A 23,647-nucleotide genomic window follows, 5' to 3' on the forward strand; every position below is an offset into this window, starting at 1 on the left:
ATTTGCGGTGTTATGGAGTGTTTTTATCTTTGTTATAGTATAAAATTACCTAATTGTTCCTTCTCGTGATATGGTAGACACGACTCATGTATTGTTGGTGATGGTGTTGCACATTTGCTATGAGTGAGGACTTCGGTCCTTCTGGAAGTCTTCACAACAACTCGGTAGTCGGCCATCGTGCCATGTGTTTAACATTACTTCTCAAGAGGAGTCTCCCACAGCAGATCTTTCGTCATAAGACCATTGCTAGTTATTTACGGAGCGTGGATCAACGAATCGATGAAGAAACAGTTTACGTTGTAGGGTATCCTTCGTCCGTCACAAAGTAAAAAGACGCCAGCAGAATCTCGAGATTTGTCTCGCTAAACAATGCATGACCGAACAGCAGGCAAGAAGGTCCATGAGCCCTTCTACGACTGCGACATTCAACAACCACATCTACGGTCTGGTGGTCTAGTGGTATGATTCTCGCTTAGGGTACACCCTACAGCTTGTTTGCGAGAGGTCCCGGGTTCAATCCCCGGCCAGACCCTTTGAAGCATCAGCACGATGCTTCAAATTTTCCTTTTGACGATCGCAACACATCGTCAAAGATTTCTTTTTTTGCCTTTTGAACATTGACCAAAGAAAGCTTCAAGTGTCTGTCTGTCGGTTGAATACTTCAGCACCTAATAATGTTCTGTTACAACGCTCACACGAGATGTCTGTGTTTTAAACCTCTCTCTACCAAAACAACACCTAAATATTTACAGCAAGGGTATCGATAATTCCAACCAAAAACCACGCTGCAACGCTATGCATCTACTGTCTGTCTGCCTGCCTGCCTGCCTTGCACAGAATGTCGTTATGCTTTGGTCTTTGGCCAAAGCAGCTTCTTCTGCCTGATGCAAACAATCATCGTCGCAAAGATGCTAACCCACGCAATGACAAGAGCAATCGTCATGGCGCATCCAAACAGCTGCAGGCCCCGGCTCTCGAAAATGGTCCCCATGATTTCGGTTGCGCTGACCTAAAGACAGGAGGAGAAGACGTGAGTAAATGATTAGGCAAGGTGATCATGGGAAGTGACAGGGGTTGTTGTTAAGATGCTTACGAGAGCCGTATTGGGAAATACAAATGACCACCAAGTCATCTGGAATGGCATGCCCTTTCCCGTCCGGACATACTTCCATAGTGATCCGACAGAAACCAGGAAAAACCACGTGGAAAGGCCGTACAGCCAAAGGGCTACAAGAATGGAAATGACCTTGATGATGTCGGCACCGTGTACTGTGCCGAGGAAACCCGAGGGGAGGATAACATTGGCTTGACTTCCGAGTTGTGCTTCAGTGCGAGTTAGAATTGCTTGATCATCCATGGTCTGAGAAGTGAGGCAGCATATACTTACCAATTGACGCAGCAGTGAAAGCGTAGGGTCCAATCGAGATGAACTAACAGGCATGGTTAGTTGTTTGACGCGAAAACTGGGTGCAAAGCCTCTCGGGAAAGACCTACAACACCAGGCCGTTGGAAGTCCCGGGGTAGTTTCTGTGTCATCAGCCTATAAATGAAAGCGGACGATATCATGAGAGATATCAAACATCCCGTGCCTTGAGTGGCAACAGCTGATAGAGCAACCGCTGGAGCATACAACACGTCGATACGACCAGTGGCGGAGGCCGCCGCAATGAGGTTACCGGCAAACGGAGCCGTGAGCATGAGCGGATATGCAGGGAAAACCCAGGTCGGCGTCATCATATGGATTGGGAACACCCTATTGTTGCATAAGCATAGGCACGAGGTTGACGAACCGAAGACGCAACTTACAAGGTTGACCACAGGATGAGATACAGGCCAGCGCTGGCAGCCGCGCTCAGTCCTGTGTATATCCAGAACAGGATTTGCAAGGTCTTGAGGAGCCAAACACCACAATGCGGAGCGCCATACTGGCATATGTTGGTGAGGATGACGGCAATGCTGGCAATGTATGAGAAGTTCGTCTCGAAGAATGGAGAACAATGGACAAACTTACGACACAAACTGTCAAGGAATGGTCAGTTAATGAGACATGCGTCAAGACAGGACGAAGAGAGAGTGAGCCAAGTCTTACAAAAGCGGGTATGAACAAGGATTCCACTTGATCTGTGAACGATTTGGTGAGGCTTCCGGGACGGAAATAGAATCGCATAGAGATCAAGACGCAGTTGGTGAGGAAGAGCACAATATTGAGGAGGCAGAAGGCAATGCCAAAGCCAGTCACCCACTCGGCTTGGTAGACCACTTGTCTTCACGTTAGTATACATCGTGAGAGTGAGAGAGGAGGGAGAGGTGGCTGATCCTACATCCATGAAGTGCGCTGGCTACTCCTCCGGTTGCCATTGTCTGGTGGGAATGGTGAGCCGACGGTCCGAAACGTTTGCCTCGAGTTCATGTAACGGCATGAATCGCTTCCTGCCCCTCCTCTTGCAACTTACCATGGTGAAGAACTGCCATTGATAGCAAGCAATGCGGTCTTTGAGCCCAACCTGGCGGTGTACGCTGCTCTTCTCAGTATCTCGAACGACAGCGTCAAGATTGGACGGCCCATTCGACGACTGATAGCCATCTGGGCTGGGATCGCGACTTGGGGGCTGGCGAGCACGGGCCTGCTGCAAGCGACCGAGACGCGGGTGAGCGCGCTCAAGGAACGTGACGCCGGCTGCTACTGAGGCCTGGCATGTTATCGGGATCCTGGCCGGCGTCGTCGCCCCAGAGGCGGTCGGAGTTGGGCCGAAGAAGAAGGCGGGCTGGTTTTCCTCGGTGGGCGACTCGTAGCCGTCAGTCGGAGTGGAAGAGCCTACCAGGGCATCACGGTGAGGGGCGGCCATGGCGCGGTCTCGAGGCTGTCGGGACGGCGATTGCCGAGGCTGGACAGCAGATGCAGGAGGAGGATCTGGCTGGGCCCGGCATCAGTGAGGGCGATGTGCACGTAGATGAGGTGAATCAGGAAGACGGCGTTCTCCAGGAGCAGCGACCCCAGATTGGCCAGAGGCATCTCGGGCCGGAGGGACGCCGTGGGATGCTGATGCTACCGTGAATGCGGAGGAGGAAAAGGGGACTGCAGAGGGACTGCAGAGGGTCTGCGAGGCGAAAAAGGGCGGCGGTTCGAGCGGTTTGGGTGCCGATGGAGAGCGAATGATTCCTAATCAGTCGTGGTGGGGTCCCGGAAGTGCGAGATAAAAAAGACGTGAAACGAAGGTGGAAAAGAGAGGCGATTCCCGCTTCTGTTTAGTCCTCCGGTTTTTGTTTGGCATCGAATGGGGTCAGCAGCTCGGCTCCGGCGAGTCGTGAGCTGGAGGAGAGGGAGCAATTGGACGGCGGATTGTGGTGGGAGGGACAGAGATGCAGGGGTTTCGGGTTGCATCGCCAGTTGCCGCGAGGTGACACCTGCCAAGGCAAATGCTGGTGCTAGTATTCCGCAGCTGTCGTCATAGAACCCTTTTATGATTCATTTTGTCAATGAGACATAGGTATAGTAGGTAAGTAGTTTTATGCCTTGGAAGGAGAAGAAAAGAATTGCAAATGATGCGAGCATACCTATGAGCATAGTAGTAGGTATTACTAGGTTGAAGAAAGCCATCTCACATAAGGTAGGTAAGTTGGCAATAGAATAAGTTAGGTACCTAGGTATCCTGAAGTAAGGGCATCTGTACATACCTACCTAGGTACATACAAGCGCCACACCGGTAGAAAGGCACCTGAGCGCGGTGTTCTACTTGATTACTACCTTAGGTATCTCCTATCAAAAGCTACAAGTCCAAGGACCAGAATCCTGGGACCAAATACTTCCGACCATTGCTCCATCAGATTCATGCAGGCTCGACCCGTGGACGGTCTCCACCTTCCCCGGACACTCCCGTCCTGCTCCTCTGCAGAAGGCGGTAGGAGCTCCACCTTGCTCCGTGCCACCTGCTCTAGTAACTTGAAGAACTGCCGAGCACTTCAGAGCTCTTGAGGCCGGGCACGTGACCTACCTAGGAAGTGACACATGTCAGTAGACTCTCCCAACAGTGGGCTGTCGCGTTCTCAACTTCCTCTCGTCCAATATCGGATCCGCAAGGGCTGCGAATTTTGGACATCTTCTCTCCTCTGCGGCGATGCATTGCTAGATGCATTCCCAGTCAAAGCAACCTATCGAAATCACCGAAGCTCCCGATTTCCGGACTCATTACTGCGCCTAGAGCTGCGCAGCTTCTTCCCTTTTGCCGCGGCGCATTGCGCATCCGCTCCACCTTCGATCTTGAATACACCACGAATCCCGCCACTGGACTAGACTTCCCAGCATGATTATATAAACTAGGGGTGAAGAAGACGACAAGGCAGATATGACGTTTACGAATGCCCCCGTGACACGGCTCACCGTGCTAGGCCTGGTCTCGACCTCGATCGCCGCCAGCCTTTTCGATGCGAAGCACTACTTCTACATATTCATCGATACGCATCTGTTTCGGTACCGGCAGTTCTGGCGGCTCCTTGCATATCAACTATGTTATACCAACTCTACAGAGGTTCTCTTCGCAGCTATATCGCTGTATAATCTCAGAGCAATTGAGCGGATGTGGGGATCCAGGAAATATGCAGTCAGTGCTTCCTCCCCTATCGTTGTATGCTATTCTGGCCTTGCATCTACTGACATGAATACCATAGTCATTCCTCGTCATCTCATCGCTCCTCACGGCCATATTCCCGCCACTCATCCTCACCGTGCTCCGACCCCTAGCACCGGGCTTATTCAACTATATGCCGGCTGGGCCCACGCCCATCATCTTTGCGATTCTGGCCCAATTCCATGCCATGGTTCCGCAAATGTACAAGTACCGTATAGCGACGTCTCAAGCGCCACCTACAAACGAGCAGTTCTCCGGCGTCACGCTATCGGACAAGTCGTACCAGTATGCCATTGCCTTTCACCTGGCTCTGCTGCAGTGGCCGGGCTCTGTCATTGGAGCTGCGGTAGGTTGGGTCGTTGGATACTCTTGGAGAGCAGGGCTGTTGCCCACCTCATTCACCACATGGAGGCTCCCTGGCTGGATGGTGGGTTCTGGATCCTACAGGAGAAGCGCAGAGTTCGAAGGGTTGAGAAGAAGATTAGAAGGGGAAATTCCATCAACGGGTGTGGCCACTGGCGCCCAAAGCCAAGCAGAAGGGCAGGCCGATCGACGGCGCACCATGGGCCAGCAGATTATGGACCAGTTTCGAGAAGCTTTATGATGTTCGAAAAGCCTATTACTGCAAGGTTCTCCTTAATACGACTGCCATTACCACGGCCCTGGATACTGCGATGATCGCATTATACAACAAATTGACCTAATGAGTGTTTCAGATGTCGACAGCACCCCGTGTCTGCCTCTCATTGCATTCATCTTCGGGCAATCCCAGGCTCTGGTAGGGCAGAAGATGGTGCATGTACCGCGGCCCGGAGCCGAGATGACTAGGATAACGCGAACAAGCTCGGCCCTTTGGCTGCATGCACACACTCCGTCATAGGTATCATTACCTCAGCGAAATAAATGCCTTGAGCGTACGTAACGGAGCCCTAGGAGCTTGTAATGAGGGTGGATAGGGCTGGTCTGGGGATCTGACAACCGTGGGAAATTAAACGGTACCCGCAGATATATAACATGCTCATACGAGTACGTACTATGAGTAAAAGTAGGTAGGTACATAGGTATTACCTGCGTCTGTGGCGTCGAATGCATGCAGTCGCTCGTATAGACAGAGCTGAGAAGGGGATGACGGCTTCCGAGAGCGAATCCCAGGTTGCAGGGAGTGGTGTGACTTACCTTGCCAGCATTCCGTGCATGCTGTTGGGAGATTCACGAGTCTGAGAAGGATGGATATGGCGTGTAAAGCGAGAGAGAGAGAGAGAGAGGAAGAAACGGACGACACGAGAAATACAGGTAAAAAAAAGGCACCACCCAGCGCATTCCGATAGCTCGGCAGCCGGAGCCACAGACCTTGCCCGGATAGGCCTAGCGGCGGGATGGGAGCACCTTAGAGAGGAGCGACTTTCAGGGGTAACGACGCCTCTGGAGCGCTGCCAACATCAGCTCTGGCCGCTCGTACGGCCAATGGGGCGGATGGATTGCACGCGGCGCCGTTTGATTGCTGGATGCGCAGCGGGCTGTTCTTTTCCTTGCATGCGCCGTGCGCGAGCGGAGGGGTCCATTTTCAAGTTCATGTTCTCATTCTGCCAGGCCCCCTCAACTTGGACGCAGCGCTGTGGCAAACGGGCCCCCCAGCACTGATGCGCCCCCTCTCCAGCGGTCCCCGTCCATGCAGCTGCTGCCAGGGCCGCCAGACAAGGCCCGGCAGCCTGTCGTGCAGCGCCTCCGCGCGCTGTGCCTGGCATGCCTCGCCCACCGTAATCTGCGATTGGGGGCCCTGTAATGTCAGTCGGTAGTGGCCACTCAGCTCCTTTCCATCACTTGGCCCACCGAGGCCCGTCAACCCTCGCTCCAGTCCAATATCCTGCCCCTTCACGGCCAACAACCTCCCAGCTGCATACTACTAGCACTTGGAACTGCTGTGCTCGTTTGACTCGGGCTAATCACGGCCGTCCCGTCGTCTCAGACGCTGCCGCTGCGCCAGAGTGTCTTGGATTTGCTTTTTCTGTCGCTCTTTTCTTCCTCTCTCTCTCTTCTTGGCCTCAGCTTTGGTTTGCGATTGCTCACTCTCCTTCGACGTGCGGCTTTGCGCCAGCGACTCTTTGGTTCTAGAGACCCAGCATTCTCTTACCGCGGCTTCAATCCCGACTTCGACTGCGCCCACGCCTTACCAGCGGCTTCACGAGCTTCCTTATTCCGAGTCTTGCGGCTCTGCGACTCTGCGACGACCATTGGAGGTCTAGGCTCCTCCGCCTGATGTGCTAGATACGAACCAAACGCGTAACGAACTCGGACGCCCAGCATGAACGGATACCAGACGGAGCGGAGCTCCTACAACGACGACATGTCTAGCTTGACAACGCCAATATCGAGCAACGGCGATCCTGCCATGGCAGGAGCATATGGAAAGGACGGGCTCAACGGTTTTGAACAGGTCGCCCACCACCAGCTCGAACCGGTAGGTCTCGCGCCGGTCACACAACGCCGAGCTGGCTGCAGTATTGACGCGTCCAGATGGATCCCAACGATGCGCCGAACGGATCGCTTGCCGACCTCAAAGACCCGATCCAAGTACACTTGCTCACAGAAACTGCGCTCTCCGACAGCAAAGAATATGAAATCCTGTCTCAAGAAGAGGTTGATAGGCTGAAGAAACAGTGCCAGTTGCTGAGCCAGCGGGTCGAGTCCACCAGGGCCAACCTCGCTATCCAGTCGAAATACCGAGATGCTGCGGTGTCGATGGCCAAGCTGTATGCCGCTGGCAAATCCGAAGAGGAGCTTGTCGACGACCCTAGGGCCCAGGAGGTCGCGCTGGAGCGGGAGACGACCGAGAAGAAGTGCGAGGAGCTGTCGCGCGAGCTTTTCAACCTCGAGAAGAACCTCATCGGCCCCCAGAGACGCCTGCTCCAGCATACGGCCGGCATCCTCCAGCTCACCCACAAGGCATCCCAACGGGCGGCAGCACGAGCCTTGCAAAACAACAACGAAATCCCCGGCAGCCCCGAAAGCTTGTATACCTACTCCCAAAACCGAGACAGCCTAGCGCAAGCTGTGGACGAAGACTACTTTGAAGACCCAAGTCTCTACCAGCTGGATTCCTTTCCGGGTCTGCAGACAGGGCATCTGAAATCTGCAATCGACATTCCCTTAAAGTCACCTGTGCGGGAGCAAGCCAATCACCTTCGAGGGGAGATCGACAAGGCTCGAGAGGAGAACAGCCTGTTGGTGAACCTTGTCACTGATATGGAGCAAAAGCTGGAGAGTCTCAGTCTCTCGCTTCGGGAGACCATTGTCAAATTCAACCCCGAAGTGAACAACGACTATCTGGAGCCTCCCCGGATATCAGCCAATGGTGGTGATTCACGGCCCGGCGATATGCTCAGAAAACAGATCGACTACCTGGAGAGCGGCCTTGTCGCCGTGCAAGCAGAGCAGGAATCCTTTGTCAGCAGCGGCGGCAATGGTAGTGGCAACAGCAGCGGCGGCGGCAATTACATGCTGGACGATGGCCCTGAGCAGATCGAGTCCGTCTTGGTTGGCCTTTGGAACAAGATGCAATCCGGCTTCGCCGAGAAGAAGCAGCGGAATGAGGAGCGCCGAAAGCACCGGCAGGAGAAGGGTCTGGTCGATGACGACGACACATCCGACGACGATGCATTCGACGCAGACGAGACTTACAGCCTGATTGCCTTCTCCTCCAAGGTCCAGTGGCTCTATTCTCAAGCCTCGACGTTGAAGGACCAGAAGTCTGTGCTCAAGCGACAGATCAAGCAGCAGCGCGAGCTCAACAACAAGACCGACGCCGAAAAGGATGAGGAGATTGAACGAAGACAGGAGGAGCTGGACCAGACCCGCTTCCTGCTCGAACGCGCCGAAAAGGACGCCTTTGACGCCCAGACGATGTTGGCGGATGCTCTGCAGGATCTCGAAAAGGCGCAAGGTTCGTCCTCCGGAGTCAATGAGGAGGAGCTTCGCAAGTACACTTCCAAGATAGAGTCTCTAGAAGCCGAGGTTGCCACGCGGAACGCCAAGATCGAGGCACTGGAAGCTCAAATTGAGGAACAAGACGCGAAACTGGAGGCACTGGAGGCCGAAGTTGAGGCAAGCAACGCAAAGGCAAGCTCCCACGAGGCCGAGTCCCAGGCACACAAGGCTCAAGTCGAGTCTCTTGAGTCAGAGCTCCAAGCCCGCAATGAACGAATTGAGTCTCTCGAGGCCGAAATTCATACGCGTAGTGCCCGAGCAGAGTCTCTCGAAGCCGAGGTCCTCGCAACTGGTGTTCGGATCGAGTCCCTCGAGGCAGAAATTCAAGCACGCAGCGCCCACATCGAGTCTCTCGAGGAAAAGATTCAAGGCCACAGCTCCAACATCGGATCTTTGGAGGCGGAGATCCAGTCACGGGATGCCCAGATTGCATCCCTCGGGGCTGACCTTCAAGCACACACGGAAAGAGGCGGATCGTATGAGGCCCGGATTGCAACCCTGGAAGCCGAGAGGGAGAAGATGTTGGAGCTCAGCTCTCAGCTTGACGGCGCCTCCAAGGAGAAGGCAGCGGCCGAAGAGATGGCCAGAGCTCTGCAGGAAGAGATGGAAAACATCAAGGCAAGCCACGCGAACAAGGAGAAGGAGGTTGCTCAGAAGGATGCAGACCTGGAGCAGCTCAACATGACCCTGGTGGAACTGAAGACGGAGCTCACATTTGCCAGAGCGGAGCTAGACGGCGCGTATGGATCGCGCGCCGAGCGGGCCGCAGATGCGGCAGCTCTGTCGAACCAAGAAGAGGTCGTCAAGCTCACGAACCATGTCGAAAGGCTCAAGAAGGAGTTGGCTGGAACGGTCCAAGACCTTGAGGCAATCACCAAGGAGACGATCGGCGCAGAGCGCGAGAAGATTGAGCTTGAACAAAAGGTGGACGAGGCGCTCTCAGCCAAGGCCAGCTTGGAGGCGGATCTGGAAAAGTCTCGACACCTGATTGCGAAGCTGCAGGAGGACCTCGACAGCGAACGCTTCAAGGTCGGCGTCACGCAAGGCGGCGTCACCAAGGTTGGCGCTGGCGCGGCGTTGCTCAGCGAGCAGTTTAGGATATCGATGCGAGAGGAGCGGAAGAGGTTCCACGAGGACATCAAGGTACGTTCACTGACCCTGTTTCTTTTTCTAAAGAAACCAGAGAGCAGGACTGACAAATGGTGCGTGCGATTGTAGGAGGAACGCGCGAGGTACCGAAAGCTCGAGGAGGAGTATATTCGTCTGAAGAAGAGTCAGGCAGCGAGCAAAAGCCCCTCTAGTTCATGATGATACGCTTCCACCGACGACGACCTCACCAACGGCCTAATTCTTCACCGAAACTCTCCATGTCCCCATCAAGCGTCTCTCACCATCCCAATTTCCATTTTATCCACCTACTGGTCATACTTTAATCTTCTTGTATATGATACCAACTTGGAGTTGGCTTTTTGTTTCTGATTCGATTCTTGGCTCTACTGATGGTTGAGACCGCCATTGCCCTGGCCAACACACTCTTCTACAGAAGCTCCCAACAGCGGCTCTGGCAGCAGGAATGATGCCAAAAGGGCAAAAAGGAAAGCGAAGGGAAGAAGCCTACAGTCTGGGCCTGGCATGTTCGTGACGGGACCTGCTTGTGTTTATCTCATTTTTTGGTTTCCATTTGCTTGCATTAGGATAGATTTGCGCAAGGCATACAAAGAGGGACCTTTTGGGTAATGAACATGGTTGATTTGAGAAGAAAAGAAAAAAAGAAAAAGAAGGTGGTTGGTTGGATGATTGCAATAGATCAAGTATTTTTTCTTTTTTTTTTCTTTTCCTTGATTACGAGGACAATCCAAAAAGCCAAATGTGTCTCATGTGGAACGGTGAACTGTGCCAGTACCTACCTTAAGAGATGGGAAATAATTGAAGAGTGCCCCTCTTCGCCCTTGACCGAACGTTCAGACCTCATGATGTTTTACAAATTCCGAGCTTGCCTCTCTCCTCTTCTGCTAACATCTTAAAAAGTACTTTATTATGTCTGACAAATCCTCACCACTACTCAAATTCATCAAACAAAAAAGAAAAAAAAGAAAAAAAAAAAGTACAACCCAGTTCATAAGTGACCAAATAATGCCACAAGTATTAATAACACGCAAGTAATACCTCAGCAGGACTACCTACTCTATCCTGGATAACTCAAACTTGAACCGCACTTTGTTATCTTCTTCCATTTGGGTTATGCCTCTATTGGGAAACCTCCTCTCGCCCTATTGGTCAGAAAACGAACCAAGAATCGTAAAACGCCGTCCCGCTGAAATTCGCCTAGTCTCGAGGTTGTATTTCTCTTTGGTACCTCCTAAAGGTTGGTAAGGTAGCGTTGAAATGGTAAGGATGGGTCAAAGTTGTCCTGGATAGGCAACGGACCTATCTATGGTATATGTATCTTGTTGGACACAACTTGTCTGCATCTCGAGCCCAGCATTTCCTTGTTGAACGGGACGAATGTCTTGTAACTCAAGGATTTGAAGAGGAGATATCATGCTTTGTCTGATGCTTTGATCACCGTTCAGCCAACCAAGCGTTTTGTTAGTCAATACACACCATGTAGCCTTGTCACTTCATGATGAGAAACTTGAATGCTTGGAAAGATTCAAATGGTCTAGTGTACAACTCTAACACTTTGTTGCTATCTGTCTTTCTTTGTATTACTCTTTCCCAGTACAAACTAAAATGCATTCTCATCTCCTTCTGTTCCCTTGTCTCACATTCTGCGAGGAGAATCCATCGCTCTATATCAAAAGTTCTAGCTGCTGTTATAACAAGCAAGCACGCGTTCTCGCAACCGAAACCCAAAAAACGACCAAATAAGAAATAAAAAGTAGGAAAATCATGAATCTGAAACATGAATCTGGACAAAGAGCAGAACGAAGCAAAGATGGACGTGAACAACAAAACAGCCCCTTTGGTATCGAGCAAAACGTAATCCAATTGGTGGACCAAAAGAACTCAATCCACAGTTGAGCCTCCTCCCCGATTCCCACAAACGCCATGTTCATAAACAAGAGTAAAAGACGATCCAAAAGCTGCGAAATTAAGATGGCGTGTAGGTGCGATTAAATATGGTAAAGATGATAAAGGCGGTGTGTATGGAGAGAAAGCATGTGGAAGCTGCCAAAGAAGAGTCGCATGGTCTAGCGCAGGAAAGATAGGGAGACGGAGAAGTAGAACTGCGCGAAATGCTCAATGGGCTGTTGTAAATCGTGTATGCGTATCGAAGAAGTCGTGTCCAGGTGTATAGCCGAGAAGTGTGATAAGCCAGACGGTCAAAAGAGCTCAGACCTGCATCGACTCGTCATCCACCGTCATCTGGTCATCGTCGGCGTATGCCAGCTGCGCCCAGACTCGCCAGTGCAGAATGCCGAGGTGTGCCAGCCTGGTCGCAATGTCATCCATGCTCGCCTCGTCGTAAGGCTCCCGCGAAAGGCCGTCGGTATCGCGATCCGCAGTAGCAGGGCGACGGCTGGGAACACGGACACCAGTGGCCACCGAGAACAAGGCAACTCCAGAGAGCCCCTTGAACTCGCGGACGCGGTGGCCAAGATCAGCCATCAGGCGGGTGAGGAAGCTCTCCTCAACGTCCCGGTAGTAGCAGGCATCGACATCGCCAAGAGCGGCAGCCAGTCTGGCCTCGAGCTCGGGAAGGGCGGTGGACGGCAGGTTGACAAAGCGGAAGATCTGCAGCGCCATGGACGGAGCCATCATCTGCCATCGAGCAGAGGGTTGGCTGGCAGGCGGCGAGGTCTGCAGTAGTGCGACCAGGGTCTGGAAGAGCTCACGGGCCTTGGTCTGGGAGTCTTGCCTGGGCGCGACATATGAGGGGACGACGAATGACGAACGAGGGGATGACGAGGCAGAGCCTGCTGCGCTGTGGACGACACTCGAGGGCCGAGAGACCGACGGCGGCGTGTTGAAGTCGAACCTGTCCATAATGTCCTCGACGTGGGAGGCGCAGTCTGACGAGGGGGGCGCGGGACTACTGCGACGGCTCATCTTGTCGAAATCCTCATAGACGCGCATGCACACCTCGAGGTTGATGGCGTCGAGGACGTCGGCCCTCAGCTTCATCAGCCGCTCCTCGTCAAAGAGGAACGTGTTGGGCAGCCGTTCGTCCCAGGCCGAGGGCAGCAGCAGCCTCGACAGGGCCTCGAAGAAGACGCCCATGTCGCCAAAGGACTGCGAAGGGTGAAGGCGGCTGTCGGTGTACGCCTGCTCCGCCTCCTTGTACCACTGCCGTGACATGGTGATGTCCGTCTTGCCCGAGTCCATCCTCTTGATGAAGAACTTCTGCTCAAAGTGGGTGGTATCCTCGATCAGGACGGGTCGCAGGCAGCGGATCTGGTGGTTGGCCACGTCCAGCTTCATGGCCTCGAGGACGCTCAGCAGGCTGCGCATGCCGGTGACGAGCTCGTCGAGGTCCATGTTCCGGTTCCCGTTGCTCAACTGGTTGTACATGGTGTCAACCCACTCATCGCGCATGGGCGCGCAGTGCGATTTCAGCACCCGCGAGAGCCACAGGGCCAGCTTCTCCAGGTCGGCCACCCCCTTGTGGAACTGCTGCATGAGGAGCTCGACATTGAGGCCTTCGTCCAGGAACTGGCGGTCGCGCTGGGGAACCAGCGTCTGGATGATGTCCTTGACGGCCTTGAGCAGAATGGGCAGCGTCCACTCGTCGCTATCGCCATGCTTGTAGATGAACGTGGGCCTGTCCATGATGAACTCTGACAGCTCCTGCTTCAGCGTCCTCCAAAACTGGTTCGCCTTGTCCTGCTTCCTGCGGCCCTTTTCTCCGTCGAGGTTCGGGCGGAAGTGAAGCTCTGGGTCGAAGTTGATGTCGTGACGGAGCTTGGGGTTGTGGATGATCTTGGAAACGTCGAGCTCGCTCAGTGTAGATCTTGTGACGGGCGGCTCCAGAGGTAATGTGTGCAGGGAGGCTGGCAGGCTGGGTTCTGGGCTGGGGGTGACCGATCCGGATCCCACTGAGATGGCAGAGTCGGACGAGGGATTGCGGGTTAGGGGTGCGGACTCGGGCGCCGAGGCGCGGGGGTCGGCCTGACACTGTCGAGGCGAGACCTGTGATGTTGACTGTGCAATCTCCTGCGCCGTCTCTTCTTGGCTCGCTGGAGGGACTTCAGACTCCTTCATGGGCTCCGCGTCGTTCTTGGTCGGGCACGGGGCCGAGGTGGACAGCTGCCTCCGGGATCGCTCTATCGAGCCTCCTGTTTCCTGCTCCGGCACCATCTTTGCGAAAGTGATAGAAAGGTCGGCTGCTGAAATGAGAAAAAAGAGTGTAAAAGCCGGCGAAATCGAGGCTCTTCCCGTTCTATATTCTATAGGTGGTTGCAAGCGATTCGCTTTCGGTAACCGGCAAGTATCAGTGTGATTTGGGTGAAAGTCGCTGCTGGTTCGGCAAAGGCGAGGAGGGCTGGGTTGTTAAGTGAGCGTATGACCTCGACTGCAGAGAGAGCTGACGGTTAGCATTTTAACTTGTACCAGGCTATACGCAAAGCATCTCAAAGAGAGTGTAACCGATCCAATGAACGGAGCGGTTAACAGCAGACACCATCGGCTACCCAGGGTTACCACGCCTTGGCCTCTTTGCGTGTTGTCGAACAAGCCCACAAAGAACATCAAAGGACGGACGTTGCCCCCTTTCAGGGGTGGCCGGGGTGTGTGGCGGTCGTCCAAGTGCCGGGAATGGCACAGTGAGGCCGGGTGCCGATTGGGGGTTGGAGTTTGCTTTGTCTGAACGGCTGTATACTTACTTTGGTGTATATAACAAGGCGGATGGTCGCTTGATGTGTGTATATCCGGGATTCGATTCCTTTATCCCTTTGGGTTTCCTCTCGATCTATAATTGGTCTGCCAGGTCTGGCCGCTCTTGAGAGTTTCAAAACGAAACCAAGTCGCTGGGAGACAACTCTCGCTAACAAGACAAGGCCGGATTCGCAAGTGGGAGCACAATGGCTGGGTTTGTCGACGCCAAACTGGTCAGGTGAAGCACAAGGGACACGCCAAGTGAAGGAAGCTGTGAAAGCAGTATCAAAGAGAGAGTGTATGGGAGGATGGGTGGTGAGAGAGGAAAGATGGAAGGGAGGGAAGATAGAAGAGAGAAGTAGAAGTAGGAGGAGGGTAGAAGAAGAGAAGAAGAAGAAGGAAAGGAAAAAAGAAGGAAGAAAAGCAGGACAATTAGTCAAGTTGAAGTAGGAGGCGTCTGGCAGCAGGACTAGTGAGTTGGTCGCCAGAGAGAGAAAAAGGAGCGGAAAGACGGGACCCTGGGAGACGGACGGAGATGGCACGAGGATGGCAGGGCCAGCCCATGGAGGTGCGAGGTATCGTGTACATGCGACATATCCAGCCCAGGTGTCCCAGGATCGGGAGGGTAAGGTACCAGGTCGGGTCAGGTATGGGGGGGACGACTGCGAAGGGGAGTGAAGGGGAGGCGCCGGTCGGTACCTGTGCTGCAGTCGCCGCCGTCGGTACCGGTACCTGTGTCCGTGCCCGGCTGGGCGACTCGAGTCGAGGCATGGTGGAGGCCCCCCCGGTACCGCTACCTCTACTCCCTGACGGCTGCAGGTGACGGTACCGACACTGGGTACGAGGGTCACCCAGCACTGGCGCATGCAGGCCCAAGAGACCTCCTGAAGGGCTAGCGCTCTAGTGAGCTGTGGAGGGAGGACTGCAATCTTAGGTGTGCCTGAAGTACTGCATACCTAGCGGTGGGCGTCCGAGAGCCTGAACTGGCGCTGCAGCGTGGCAATGCGGGCGAGGCGTCGGCGAGCGCGAGGTAGCGGATACCTGGGCCCGGAACGAGCATCAAGTACCGAGTACGGGGCGCTGTTCTGACGGCGCAATGCGGCAGTCGCAGCCAGGGCGCCACTACCACCTAAACTTCGTCGCGGCATGTATGTACATCCAATACGATGTGTACACACACAGAGGTAAGGTAGGGGCCAATTGATTGATCCAGTGCACAGCACAGCACAGCGAGGCCACTGCAGCTGCGGCAGCACCTACCTTGCCAACCTGCCTTACCTTACTTACTCCGTGCATACCTTATACGGCCGCATGTACGAGGTACCTCCACAAGGGGGGGGACACGCCTCTCCGGTGCAGCACCGAGGGATGACGGGAGGGTTGGAGGGCTGGAGGGTTGGAGAATCAGAGGGTTGGAGGGAGTTTGCTTGCGCTGCGACACTCAATGTTATGTTCCATGGCACTGATGCAAGTGGGCTTGGGCGAAAAGGTAAGGTAGGTATGGATACAGGTGCCATGTACGACAAGGGACAGAGTTCGGGGCAAGAGTGAGCGGTGCGAGGTACATGTACCTGTGCGAGTCGAGGTTGAGGGAGGTCTGGGGCTCGGAATGGTCGTCGCATGTACTTCGTCGCACCCGCGGCAACAGTGGAAGTGAGAAAAAAAAAAAAGAAAGAAAAAAAGAACCGACAACTCTTGCAGGAAGGGGTGGAGACTCGAGAAGCCATCTGGGGGGGGCGGTGGCAGCAGAAGAAGAAAAAAGAGAAAAAGGAAAAGGAAAACTGAAAATTAGAACAGCCATGCCGCTGGAGGCGCTATCGGGCGCTGACCACGCATGGCTTTTGGGAGCAGCAACATGGCGGCGTCTGGCCCTTTCGGAGGGGGGAGCAAGACTTCGAAATCGCTGGTTCAACCTCAAGCCACCTCGCCAGGGGGGCGCTGCTTAGCACAAGGTCACGGTACCTGCTCCTGCACTCATACCTGGCCGTGGACGGGATGGGATGCCCGTACGCTAGAGAGATTGAGTTGTGAGAGCCCTGAATAAGTTGAGGGTGAGGCGTGGGGGAAGACGGCGAGCCCCCTTGTTGACACCACACTGTGTGGCCTCGCGGCTGCTGGCATGCTATTAATGCTCACGCTCATGCTCACGCTCACCACACTCACCACTCACCACTCACACTCACGCTCACGCTCACACTCACACTCGCTGGCAGAGCAAGGTTTGGGTGTGTGGACTGTGTGGCCTGCGGCCTGCGGTTGCTTGTCCCAAAGTTCGAAGCATTGCTCTGACGGAGGTGGTGGGTACACCGTAAGTTGCTCTCCGTAATAGCCACCAGCCCTTGCGTTGGCCTCTGCGTCTCAATGCAAGCCAAAAGGCCAAACGCCGCGGCTTGAGAGAAAAAAAAAATAGTTTTCAACAGGGCGGACCGCTCATGACTAAGGGAAGAGCATGGAACGCCTCAGGAAGGGAGGCGGACCTCTGAATAATCGTCCAGGCTGCGGCGAAAAGACACGGCGAAGAGGCGCCAATAGGCGCAAATAGACCAACTCGAGACGCAAGAGGCGCTGGACCATCGACCTTGAAACGGCCGGGGTGCCATTTCCTGCCCGTCCAGTGTCCGGTGTCCGTTGCGGTGTCCGTTCTCCAGTGGCCAGTGTCCCGTCCAGCAGCCGGCCTGTGCAGCATAGTCGTATGTTTTTGATTCAATCTCCGTCGTATTGTTATGCCCGACTAGGTAGTTGTCGTCAAAGGTGCAGGCCGAATTGCCACGTCTGTCGCCTAAGCCAATGCCCTGCAGCGGCTAGGCGTCGGCGTGAGATATCGCAATTCAGGTGCAAGATGGAGGCTGTTCGGTGGTCGTGTCTGAATAATCAGGCATTTGGAAGCGCCACGATGCTCCCAGCCATTTCGGCGCTGGTGGCGGACAAGCCTCGTATTGGCCATTCCAGTTCCACGGCGGTCTTATGCCACCCGACACCAGAGACCCCAAAAGTTTGAACTTGTCTGCAGTTTGTCGGTCGTGGGCAAACTGAGCACACACAGCCCAGTTTGACAGTGCAGACAGCATCAAAAGGCCACACCTGCCCCAGTGCGTGCACTAGCACCGCTAGAGTGCCTCAGCAGCGCAACATGACAGCCTGTCACGCAGCCAAGTGCCACATAGCAGCGCCTCATCAGGCTAGACAATGGCAACCGGAGAACCCTTTCCCTTGGCCAATTCCCTTGCCATGTCCAAAGCAGCCGCTTCGTCGGCTCTTGAATGGCACGGCCCTTGTTGCCGGTACATCTCCGTTTTTCATTTGCCATCGGCTCCGACCAACGAGCGAGCCGGTGCCGGGCGAGGGATGGCCACCCAAGCGACGACGACGACGAACAACTGCAGCTGCAGCTCCTTTTTGCCACCAGGCTGACACGCCGATTATTTCTTGTATGCCGTAGTCCGTATGCACTTCGTTCTATGTTGGTCTTGGCGCGGCTGGCCACTGGAACAGCAAAGAGGACGGCAAACGACCAGGCTAACAGGGTAGGCCCTTGTAGAGTGTGGGATGACACGTTCGATGGGATACCAATCTTGCCAGTAGTGGATGAGGTTAATGCTAATCCGGCCGTGTTCTATAATTGTTCGTCGAGGCATCTTGTTGTCGTTGCCTGGCGGCACAGATCTTGGGGTATTGAAACAAGGATGTAACGCTGACCTGGGTTAGTATGTGTTTACCTACTTGTGCATGTTGCATTGACACACCACGTTTCCCGCTCCTGGCCACTGGTCTGAAGTACATCCGTACCATGCTGCAGTATGGTCGACGGGAAGTGAAGGGGGGGAGAGAAAAGAGGAAATGAAAGAAATGACGGGACCGAAGAGCGTTGCTTCGGATTGGGCGAGTCCGCAGATCATCTATCAGAGAGTCAGAGGGCATGGAACGACAGCCAACGCATCGGCAAACTGTCCGTTGACGGGACTCGACTCATATTACCTACAGTACACCACTCCGTAACCTCCCGCTCGCTCCGTTTGACTCCATTGGAAAATCAGCGGCAAATTGGGCGACGATACATACAGAACAGCACACAGCACAATACAGCACGGCGGCTGTTTGTTCTGCTTGCCTAGACGAGACATGCTCCAGGGGTCGCCGCCAATTGGATGGCGCCCCTGAGGCTGGAGAAGACCCCTGTTCCCCGACGCCGCACCAGGCAGCTGGTACCCCAACCCCTTTGGGTGCGAAAAGGGCCACCATGCGCTAATGAAGCGAAGAGAAGGGGACAAGAGGGCGAGAACCACGAGAAACGGACGCTGGTTTCGAACGGTTGGAAAGGCGAGGAGTCGTCTTGATTCCCTTCTTCTTTCATCTGGTCACCCATGGCAGCATCAAATGTCGTCATCCAAAGATGGCCAGGGCCGCAAGTGGTTGGCCCAAGGATCTGTGCGTGCTTTTCCATGGCTTTGTGTGGTTTGCTGCCTGGGGGAACGTCCAAAAACGGTCAGAGACAGTAGTAGTAACAAAGAGAGCGGCCAGATGAGTTGATACACACATAGGACAGTGCAAGGACAGGACAGAACACCATCTCGGGTGGAAAAGGAGCGGAAGAGCCAAAGGAAATTTGATACTCGGCCTTAGCACGCCTGGTTAGCACTGCGACCCAGGAAATGGTGGCAGGTCATCGGCGACGCATGCGGTGTTGGGGTTAGCCGGTGGCCTCGCAAGTCGCGGCTCATCAGGAGCGACGGAGGTGACAAAGGGGGTGGGCATCGCATCGCCAAAGAGGAAATCGAAACGAGGTGAGAGTCGGTCGCCGGCTGCTGCACCTCTGTTTTCCGTTCGCCTCTGCCTCTTGCCTCTTGCCTCCCATCTCCCAAACCCAACATCCGTCTCTCTTGTTCCCAGCAGCTGGCAATAACACACACAATTCATCCAGCCGGTCTGCGCTACTGCGCGGAAGTGGCAGTGGGATAGCGACAGGTGCTTTTTCTAGCTGCCATTCCGTGTCGCACGCACGCAATGGCCAGCTCTATTGTGGGCGACACTGTGCAAGAAGTGCATGATGAGTGTTGAAAGAGGTAAGATTTTCAAGGCCTGAGGTGGTAGTGCTAGGCGTTAGTCTCACTGTGTGGCCACGCGCGCTGACCTCGACAATTGCCGCACTGTGATGGCCTACGTACTGTGCAGACTCGTAGGGGTCACCCAGCCAGCCATGGCGATGGAGCGATCACGACTTGAAGTTGACTGCTTGAATACGGCCCTCCCCTGGTGGCCTTCATTTAGCACGGGCCGCATCCTCGCGCACAGTCTAAAACGGAGCAGAGACCCTTGAACCCAGCCAAATCCCCCCACCGAGATGGCGTGGCCTCTCTTCTCAAAATGCCCCGAATTCAGGCACACGAGATTCACCACCTCGCTAGGGACGATGCGGCGACGCTCCCAACGTTGGCCTGGTTGGTTCTCCCCAAGACCCCGGATACGACACATGGGGCACGTACAAGTATCCCGCAGCAGCAGGCCTGCCCAACCGAGGCCACCAGCAAGAATGGCCCGACTCAGTCTTTGACGCATTCGGCGCTCAGACGGGCGATTTGTCCAAGTAAGGTCTCGCTCTGTCTTTGTTCTAGAGAGTGAAGGATTCTGCCTGGAGGAAGTATTGCGTCGTCCTTCCAAGGGAGCAGCAAAACGTCAAGGGCCAGCTCGTCGTCTCATCCCGCCGCACTGCAACGAGGCTCGACTCCTACTGCAACTGCAACTCTGTCCGCTGGCCGCTCCATCTCGGGCCTCACCGACGCGCGACCAACGAGGCATACTGTAGGTACGTACGAGGTACTGCTACCGCGCGGTGCCCGCCTCTTGTGCCGCTGCCGCAAGTACACCAGTACACCGACCACTTGAAACGCACCAGCAATGCGCTTTGATTAGCAGAACAAGACCTGCCATCGCCTCCCGCCTCGGGTCTAGATACCTACGCCAAGAGACGAGCCATCGCTCTCGTCTGCTTGTGCAATGCGTGTATTGATCCTACTAACAATTCCAACACCATCTCGGGCCTCCCTCTCATGCAGACCCGCCTATTGACGGCTGGCTGCCCTTGTCCCCCACCTGCCTTCTCCTCTGCTGACCTTGCCTTGCTTTAGACTTGCAGACACAAGACATGCCCCTCACAAGGGAATCAAAAAGGAGACAAGATGTCATATCAAGTCAACAAACAGATGATGGGATGGGGACGGCAACCAGAGGTGCATACAAGTACCTACCTACCTACCTACCTTACTGCGTTACAAGTTGCTCCTCCTATGAGGTACTTGGGTATCTTAAACCTCACGCAAGCTCCCCTTGCCGTACTCCGTAGACTCGCCAGATTGGCCTCAGATCCGGGTGGATACCTCCTGAGCAAAATGACTTCATCGACAGCTTGGAGTGCCGAAATTGGTACTCGTACCCGCTCTGCCGAGTGGTCCGCGCCGCCCGACGAGGTACAGCTACCTGGCGCCCTGCTGGAACACGTCTTTCGTCGGCTGCTCCATTATCCAGTCCTCGTTCGGACGCATTGCAGAGAATCCCAGACATTTCACTATCGGCCCTTGTTGACTCAGGCACGCCTCGGCAGCCAGGCAACACGCGCGGTTGCTCCAGTCCTTTGCCAGTCCTCATCTCGACTTTGTCTGATTACCATGAGTCTGACTTGACTCCCAAGTGTCTCGTCCGGCTCCCCTGGGACAGCCGTCATCGTGCATACTGCTACATGCCTCTACACGCACACGCGGACGCCCTCATACTGTAGGTATGGCCATCTGTCGTATCCGTACCTATGGCTCGACAGGACACGCCGGTCCGGCTGCCGCCCTGGACGAGGGGATCATGCATTGCTGGTGCCGCAGCCGCTACCGACTGTTGCAGACATTCCGAGTCGGGCCACCCTGCCTGATGAACACCACTACATAGGATTGCTATTGTGCTTGTGCGCACGAACGCACCAAAACCACAAACCCCGTCTCTTCGATACTGTGCGGAGGAGAAGCTGCGCTGCCATCAATAATAAGGCAGCCGTGCACCACGAGAAGCGCGGCTGGGCGCGGGTGCAGATGGGATGGACAAACGGGCGAGGCTACTGTAGTCTCATGTCCACCCGAGGGTCACGGGGGCATTGTCAGACGGCCACGGCTCTCGTTGGGCTGTTCTTTCGACCCCGTCCAAAGCAACGTTTCTGGCCGTCGCTGCACAGCTCGCGCGGTTATTCGTGGCCTCGAACCGCTAGCCAGCATGAAATGCGAAATGAGTCGACACCAGACGGCTGCTCGACGGCCCATTGGGAACGAGTGCTCTCTCTTGGCTGGACCCCCCTCCCGCTCACTTTCGATGCACCAAGCGCCGTGCAACACCAGAGAGCTGCGGGCCAGACGTATTAGCGTGCTAACCTGAGCCGTCGTCGCTGTTTGTGCCCGTCAGCGTCTTTTCTGTGTGCGCAGCAGCAAGCAGCAGAGCCCGTACTGGGATGCACCACGCCCCGAATGACTCTGTTGGGCTGTCCCGTGATGCCGAGATGCAATGGCACTGGACGAATCAGGATCGGGCATGACCCCCCGGCTGCAAGTGGTTTCCAACGTCATCTCCTTTTGGCGGACTTTGGCTCGACTGAGAGACGATGACAGCAATCCATATACGCAAGAGACCCCCAAAAACCCATCAGCACCATAGGTCGAGCATATCGATTCTACAGTGCAACACTACAGGCTACAGGCTGGATCTCCATCTCTCAACGTCAAATTGTTCCCTCAGTTAGGCCCGGATATGTACAGAAACTTGCAAAGGGCAATGGAGCCGAAGAGGCTCCTGCTGGATGCCAGTGTCAACGACCCGCTATTTGATACAGACCCCCGAAGGCGAGTAACAATGAAGCATCGATTGCGACGATGTCGGGAAGTCCCCAAGGGAGATAGACGCATCTGCGGTTGGCCGCGAGTCTGTACCAACAGGCCCCGGTGGTCCGTAAGTGCGGGCGCATTCTCTGTGTAACGACCACACAATCGATGGCGAGCCGAAGCCGTCTGCATCAACCGTTATGGAGTCGGCATCGGGAAGAGCACCATGGCCGGCGAGCCAATTGCTCGCCCTCTGTCGCTGCATCGGGCCCAAAGAGGCAATCCTGTCGCCGCATTCAGCTTCTGCATCGTCGGCCTCTGTTTGTTGCCTGGGCGGATGTGTTTGTGCGACGCGAGCATGTCACCACTCTTGTCTCAAGTTCAGCCTTCTGGGGGAGTCTGCAGCAATGCTCTGCTATTGGCCAGGACCATCCTGAGGCAGTGTCTTACTCTCCCTGTTCTGATCTGACATTTTACTGAGAACGCATGGCAGAGGTTACATACAGTCATCCATCGGGGTCAGGGATTCTGGGGGGGTAAGATGGCCATTTGCTATTCTGCGTCTCCAATGCCGGTAATGCCTCTTCTGTCTGGCACAATGTCGACGAAGAGGCAACACAACACCAATACGTACTAAATACTCAGTTGAACCTTGACGACGGGTCTAACTGGGCAACCAACGGCAACCTCACGGTCCATAATCGATCCTTGACCACACTCTGCACTTGCAACCCATTCAGGGGAGGTGCTGCGAGAGTGTGGCAGCACGTCACCCCTTCCTCGTCCTGTCCGTCACCAGAAAGGGCGCCATTCCAATTCCCGGAATCCTTGCTACCCGCACTTGAGGAACCGCGGGTCAAGGGTCACAGCATCCCCTGGGGCGCCACGGAGGCTTGTTTGACGGCGAACGACCTTTTTGACGCGGGAGGGTTGGCTGGCATCTGGACCTTGACGCCACCGTGCTACAACCGCATGCCGAGGACCGTGGTTTTAAATTAGGAGCAGCCACCGGTACAGAGTACCAATTTGCGTGAGAAGTCATCCGGAGTCGCAATTCTCCAGAGTCAGCAGCATACCCGAATATGCAGGATGAAGGACGCTGTGGCTGCGGCTTTCCGAAGTTTCCAGCCCGGACGGACACACACACACACACACACACACACATGCACATACACACACAAAGTGCTAATGAGCTGCTGGTTGCAGATTTGCTTTGCGGTGCCTCCTCACATCTTTTGAGTCGTGAACTGAGCTGGACCATGACTCGACGCTGCTGGAATCTTCACGATAGAAATGCTTGGACACAAAGTAAGATGAGAAAATCATCAGTGGCGTTTTAGTTTGTCTCTATTTTCATTCTGGAACATTTCCCAT

The 23,647-nt window shown here is 54.8% G+C and overlaps 4 protein-coding genes across 4 annotated transcripts; 2 read left to right on the forward strand and 2 right to left on the reverse strand.

Annotated features, from left to right (window-relative positions):
- Positions 1 to 844: 844 nt before the first annotated feature.
- Positions 845 to 2,846, reverse strand: TRIREDRAFT_54391 (uncharacterized protein; the record flags this gene model as incomplete). The annotated part of the gene is made up of 7 exons (XM_006961635.1): positions 845 to 1,009; positions 1,094 to 1,323; positions 1,388 to 1,430; positions 1,495 to 1,753; positions 1,807 to 2,006; positions 2,454 to 2,584; positions 2,639 to 2,846. The coding sequence occupies 7 exons, from the start codon at positions 2,844 to 2,846 to the stop codon at positions 845 to 847; spliced, it is 1,236 nt and encodes a 411-aa protein (XP_006961697.1).
- Positions 2,847 to 4,343: 1,497 nt separating this feature from the next.
- TRIREDRAFT_1912 (uncharacterized protein) lies at positions 4,344 to 5,229 on the forward strand (the record flags this gene model as incomplete). Its single annotated transcript, XM_006960864.1, has 2 exons — positions 4,344 to 4,598; positions 4,666 to 5,229. The coding sequence occupies 2 exons, from the start codon at positions 4,344 to 4,346 to the stop codon at positions 5,227 to 5,229; spliced, it is 819 nt and encodes a 272-aa protein (XP_006960926.1).
- A 1,313-nt stretch (positions 5,230 to 6,542) lies between these two features.
- On the forward strand, positions 6,543 to 9,881 carry TRIREDRAFT_44088 (uncharacterized protein; the record flags this gene model as incomplete). Its single annotated transcript, XM_006961018.1, has 3 exons — positions 6,543 to 7,083; positions 7,140 to 9,752; positions 9,828 to 9,881. Coding segments are annotated over exons 1-3 (2,823 nt in total), but the record flags the coding sequence as incomplete, so codon positions are not given.
- Positions 9,882 to 11,984: 2,103 nt separating this feature from the next.
- TRIREDRAFT_26462 (uncharacterized protein) lies at positions 11,985 to 13,901 on the reverse strand (the record flags this gene model as incomplete). Its single annotated transcript, XM_006960952.1, has 1 exon — positions 11,985 to 13,901. A coding segment is annotated over one exon (1,917 nt), but the record flags the coding sequence as incomplete, so codon positions are not given.
- Between the last annotated feature and the right edge of the window lie 9,746 nt (positions 13,902 to 23,647).

This window comes from Trichoderma reesei (genome assembly GCF_000167675.1).
Source record: "Trichoderma reesei QM6a unplaced genomic scaffold TRIREscaffold_1, whole genome shotgun sequence".
Classification (NCBI taxonomy): domain Eukaryota; kingdom Fungi; phylum Ascomycota; class Sordariomycetes; order Hypocreales; family Hypocreaceae; genus Trichoderma; species Trichoderma reesei.